The 6207-nt window shown below is 31.0% G+C and overlaps 1 protein-coding gene across 1 annotated transcript; it reads right to left on the bottom strand.

Moving 5' to 3' along the window:
- LOC132048694 (pectinesterase-like) lies at positions 1-1263 on the bottom strand. The gene is made up of 2 exons (XM_059439391.1): positions 801-1263; positions 1-683 (listed from the first exon to the last, which is right to left on the bottom strand). Exons 1-2 carry the CDS (start codon positions 1261-1263, stop codon positions 1-3), a joined length of 1146 nt encoding a protein of 381 aa, XP_059295374.1.
- Between the last annotated feature and the right edge of the window lie 4944 nt (positions 1264-6207).

The following is a 6207-nucleotide window of genomic DNA, read 5'->3' as shown; positions in this document are numbered from 1 at the left end:
TCAGGAAAAATCTAAGTAATGTGGGATATTGGGGGGAATCCACTTGTCACCATTTATGAAATGCCTGACAGTGAAATTTGATACAACATTCGGATCACTAGTGACTGAGGCCCATTTCACACGTCCGTCTGTAACAGCACCCGGCCCTCTGTTCTTGTACTCTAGATAAAACGGGTGAACAAGGGATTTATTTGTAAATTCAATCCATCCCTTAGGATTTATCAAGTGGTCAATGTGACTTTCCATGACCACTGTCTTAGAGAAATTACCCCATGGCCGACCCAAATATGTCATGACGTTCTCCATTTTCTCCAGATCTTGGGTAGCCTTTATAGTGCAATTTTGAAGCACTATACCAGTTTCAATGGGCTCATCAAACTCTCTCTTTTGTGCCGTGATTGTGTTATATTGTCTGGGCAATGGAACGCGTACTTCAATTAAGCAGTTCTGGAACAGGGCCGCCGCGTCACCACAAATGAAGTCAATCGTGCCATAGACTTCACAATCTCGGTAGAATTGACGATTTTTTTTTGTATACAGAGTGTCTTGATACCCTTCGAAACGACATCTGTAGAAGGAGGCAAAATCTGCTTCTACTCTTATTGCCACCGCCTGATGATTTTCTGGTCCAGCATCATTCCTAAAGGTGATGTCTTGGGCTGTGAAGCCATTCCCAAGGACCCCTAGAAATTAAATAAATATAACGAATAATTAATAAAAGTCAATATTGAAATGCATATATGTATGTGTATATATATATATGTATTCTATGATTATAACGCTCATTATAATAGACTTACCCACTGTTGCGGTTTTGTACGTTTGGATGCCACCGCCAAAGCTTTTGTTGCCCGTTATTATTGTACTATCCATTCCTTCTCCGATGAGGACAATGTTAGTCTTCGTTTTATTAACTTGAATATATTCCCGATACGTCCCTTGTCTAATTCTGATGTAGTATCGCTCAACACTACGATTAGGTGCTGCCAGTATTGCTTCAGCTATTGTCTGGAAATCTCCGGACCCGTCTTGAGCAACAACCACGTTAGGTTTTTCAGTCAACTGACTGTCAGCACATAACATTGCTGACAAAATCACCACAGCAATAAACAACAAAGACATTGCTGTATATTTCCCTGCATTGAACAATAAAAAATCCAACAAGTTCAAGTAAACAGACAAGAATATTCGCTTAACAACCTTAATTGAAAACGTATAGTAAATACTATTCTCATTTCTCCATTTCTCTTTCATTACATCCATTTCTCATTTTTGTCTCCGTGCTCCATAACACACAGAGTTATTTTTTAACCGAGAAATGGGACAGATCCAGTATCCTGAGAAGTACTTCGACGATACCTATGAGTACAGGCATGCTGTTCTTCCTCCAGATGTAGTGAAATTGCTTCCTAAGAATCGTCTTCGATCTCTCCGAAAACGAGTGGCAGGCAATTTGAGTTCAACAGAGGAGAGAATGGGGTCACTATGCTATTCAGGAGGCCATTGAACTAAGGCTCAGCAAGCTATGCTTAATGCCAAGTGAAGAAACATGTTTCTCGGTTTCTTTATCAAATCATATACAGATAGTAACGTTCATTTCAACTAGAAATGATATGAAAGCTTATGGATGTCTAGTTAAATGCCTGGATTTTAAAGATGTTAAGTACTGTAGGTATTGGGATCCTGTGTTCTATGGAAGTTTCATTTAGACATGATATGGAAGCTTTTTATGGATGTCTAGTTAAATGTCTGGATTTTAACGACGTTAAGTACTGTAAAGCTTAGCTCTTCATATTTTGGAGTTTAGGTATTGAACTCCTGTGTTCTGTGAAAGTGTCACTGGATGGATTATGACCTGTTTGCCAAAAAAGGAAAAAAAAAAAAAACAGACAGTACCCATGCACGCAGATAGGGAAATTTTTAAACTAATTTTGGTATAATATGACATGCAGTATATGTATACTGTTCGAACTAAATACAATTAGTTGATTAAACACAAAAATTTAGCTAACTGGTTTTTGAAAATATCAGTTGCAAAAAGCTGCTCCTCTAAGATTACTCCAATAATGGATTTTTGGATTGTATTTCTTTCTAGCTTTGAAAGATTTTAAGACTTAATGAAGAAGAGATGATATTTCTTTCTTTCTACCCTTTATATTCTTTTCTAGATTATAGGACTGATACAATTATAACTGCTTTAGTTTTTTCAGATTATATGAATTTGATATATCCAATTTTCATTCTAAACGTATTCTGCTAGGACCATTAATCTTCTTTAGCTTACTTACAAAGAAGATACCCCGTTGCCTGGGTGGTAAAAGAGAAAAGAGAAAAAAAAAAAAAAAAAAAAAAAGGAGCATGAAGAGAGAGACATATATGGCAATTAGTCAAAACTATTATCTTTACATCTTTTTTTTTTTTTTGATGTGACATATTCTTACCAAGTTTCATTCTGGATCATGAGATATTTTAGATCTTCCTTTTTCCCACCTGATCCTGTATTTATTTTTTTGCTTAACTAGTTGGATTGATAAGTCCTATTCCGCAACTAAAACAAATTTGAATTTGCACCATTTTCTTAGTTTAGAGATAGAATTTCATGTCTATTAGCGATTTAGGAGAGCATATATCTTAAATGGTCCTTTGAAGTATGTGAAATCAATTTGTAAAGTCGCTGAACTTAATTTTTTATATTAATAAAGCCATTCAACTAACAAGTTCTCTCTTACAAGTCACTCTAGCCAAAAATATCACTTCGTATCACGAAAAATGAATTGGCATGACTTTTAAAATAAATTAAATTATTGATTAGTAACACAACAATTTATGTTTGGGGGAAATTAACAGAAACTAGCTTTCCAATTTTATTTTATTTTCTTAACTAAGAGATTTGCTTTCGAGAAATTAGTTAATTAAAAAATGTTGTATATTCACTTTAAATACATTAATAAGAAGCGCTACTCAATTATTGTTGTCAATGCCGGTGTGCCTTTAGGTTAATAAGATACAAATCATAGACGAAAGGACCACATCAGTATGACAGTACATATATAAGTTACTAGTAAAGATGAATTGAATGAGATTTCCCTTAATTTACTTTTTTGGTAATAAGACAAATTTTGAATGATAAACAAACGAAAAAAATAGTTTTGACTTGGAGTGCTGTGTTATGCTCCATTATTTAGGTCAATTTTACAAAACTTAATTAGATTCAACATTCAAGCAAACTTTGAATTGGTTGGATTATAATTTGTCCATTATCACGTTTTACAACAACAACAACAAATGAGTCTAAATCCGAGGTTGTCGGAATCAAACATGGCTATTTGATGCCCTAATTCAAACATGATCCCTAGATTAACTTACATTGTAACCTAAAAAAAAGCGTTGGATATATTGGATTGATTTGTTGAAAAAATAATTAAAGATGGATTTCAAGTTTGAAAAGTAATTTTGACCAGCTTTTCAAATGAATTTTATTTCCAATCATAAAACCTTCACTTTTTTTTTTCGTAAACCAGTGCTTTTTTAGTCAATTAATGTGAGATTTTCAAGTGTTGTTAAAAATTTAAAGAAACCATATAATCAATAAAAATAATTTATTTATTCTTTTTCTTTTGTATAATTTTAACTGTGTACCTAGTTCAAATTTGGAGATATTTTAGGTGTGGCATATAGGTAGACTTAATAAATCTTACAAGAATATTAATTCTCTAGCTCCTCTTTATTTACAAATAAAATAAGTAAGATAGTTCTTAGTATTTCGTTTATAGATAAAATTAATTTAATTTGTCTTTATATATCACAGGCAAAATAAATGTGTGTAACATGGAGCAAGAGGGAGTGCAGAAAGCTAGCCAGATTGTGTTAGGAAAATCAGTAATTAATTTTGCCAAATCATTGTTTTGGTGATTGAAAGTGGTATTTTTGGCTAAAGTGACTTTGTAAGAGAAAAGCAATAGATTGAGTGACTTTATTGATATAAAAGTAAGTTAAGTGACTTTACTACGTACGGTAAATGATTTCACATGCTTGAGTGACCAATTGATATATTTATTCTGCTAAATTGCTAATAGACAGTACGCACCCAAATGGTAGCCAGTAACCGAGATCTTAAAAAAGCGAGTTCAATATAAAATAACATTAACCAATAATAAGGATAATAGCGGCGGCAGTAAATTCGTCCAAAGCACCTCTTCTTCTTTTTTGGGTTGGGGTTGGGGTGGAGCGGGGGGGCGGGGGTGAGGGGAGGAGGGCCAACAATTCTACCACAAAATAAATAATTTTAAAAAGTTGTGGGGCATTTCCTTCTCTTTTTTTTTTTTTTTTCAAAAAAAATTGGGAAAGATCTTTTAAAACGTCTAACAAACACCAATTTTTTATTATTATTTTTTTTGTTAATAACAAACACCAATTACTTTCACTAAAATGTTACTCCTTCGGTTCAAAAAGAGTGTCCACGTAACCTTTATTTTTTTGTTCAAAAAGAGTGTTCACCTACCAAATTAAAAAAAAAAAAAATTAACCTTGTTTTCCATATTTGCCCTTAGTAAGTGCTAAGTGACCAAATCCGAACACTTATTAATTAGGATAGTTTAGTCAAATTATCTATTTTTCCTAGAAATTAATATTTTCTAAAGAGTAGTTAGAAATGATTAAGTTAGACGCTCTTTTGAACCTAATGAATAACAATTATCAATTTAAATTTACAATGTTATTACAATTTAAACTTTTAACAAAAGAATCTATTTACCAAATTAGAAATTTGACAATATCTAAAATATCGTTCTTATTGATAAAGGACAAAGTTGTTAATTTACAAACAAAAGACAACACAAATAAATAAATAAATAGTTATAACTTAAACAAATAATTTCAACGTAACATAAATAAAAAATTTAACACAAACTAATTTTTAAGATAGAACTAACAAATTGCAGTTGCATATTTGAGCAAAAATAGATTAAGACTTCACGTTGTAGAAAATTTCATCTTTTAAAGTGAAATTGACACAGAATAACTCCAGTTGTACAAATTTTTTTGGAATATACAGAGACCAGTGATGCTATAAATTTGTCTTATTTATTTACTACTGGTAGTAGTAGTATATATATTCTGCAAAATCATTTCAACTACTTAGCACTGTAATTGGTTGGTCTGATCCACGTTATTTAGTCTTGTGTTGACTTTGTTAACTTATATAGTAGATTGCTTCTAAAGTGCCCATGATAATCATGAATATAAGGGACCCACCGAATTATTCTCCTTTAGGTTCTGCATGATATTTTAATTTATTTGTATTAGCTTAATTTCCATTGATAACATTATTAATTAAAATCAAATTTTGTTTGAAACTTTCTAAATTGTGTTCTTTTATTCTAAATCCTTTAATAAACTTGGTTGAGAACTAACATATTTGGTTACTACTGATTTTTCTTCTACTTCATAAATAGCTTAATAACATTTTATTTCTTATTTAGGACAAACCAATAATATCGATCAAAAAATATTCACTATATTAAAAAATTTATCGATATGTTTGACTTCACCAAGCTATTTTATCATCACTATTTATAATATTCTTGAAAACAATTTGATAAGTACAATTATTCCTTTTTTTCAACTAAGAAGAAAAAAGGAGTTGCCTTCTGCATGCCAATTATATCTTTTTAAAATATTAAGAAATTTTATGGGAAAAAAACTACGAAATTTGAGTCTAAACTTAATTTACATTCATAAAAAATATAATAAAATTTCTTTATTACACAATGCTTACTTTTATATTGAGTAAATGTTTTTGAGCCACTGAACCTAGTATTAAATTAATTTCCACTAAAAAAGCTAAAAAATTTGAGACGATTTATCATTTAAAACAAAATCAAAAAATATTTAATAAAAATAATTTTAAAAAAGGCGAAGTGTGCTCATAATTGTACCTTAGATTGTAGCTGAAAATGGCAGGATTAAATACTTTATTACTTCCAAGTATTCATTTAGCCAATGGCAGGAACAACGTTGTGTCTATTCATTTGCAATTAATAATTTAATAAATAAAACTTTAAATAATAAGCTTAATACTACATTTAGTGTTATTTAATATGGTACTCCCAGACTCAAGATACATGATCCAGTCAAAAATCCTCTTGATTGCTAAACAACGTTTAGAAGAACTCGAAAGTCTAAAGAATTGTAGCACTATATATGTCT

The sequence above is a fragment of the Lycium ferocissimum genome, chromosome 3, assembly GCF_029784015.1.
Source record: "Lycium ferocissimum isolate CSIRO_LF1 chromosome 3, AGI_CSIRO_Lferr_CH_V1, whole genome shotgun sequence".
NCBI lineage: Eukaryota > Viridiplantae > Streptophyta > Magnoliopsida > Solanales > Solanaceae > Lycium > Lycium ferocissimum.
The sequence above is the reverse complement of the archived record's forward strand: the minus strand, read 5'-3'. Positions and strand labels throughout refer to the sequence as shown.

Excerpts from the sequence above, each read along its gene's own strand:
- LOC132048694 (XM_059439391.1), bottom strand. The coding sequence starts at position 1,263 with ATGGATGTAATGAAAGAGAAATGGAGAAATGAGAATAGTATTTACTAT. Across the intron at positions 684-800 it reads GTACAAAACCGCAACAGTGG|GGGTCCTTGGGAATGGCTTC; the intron begins GTAAGTCTATTA and ends TTTAATTTCTAG.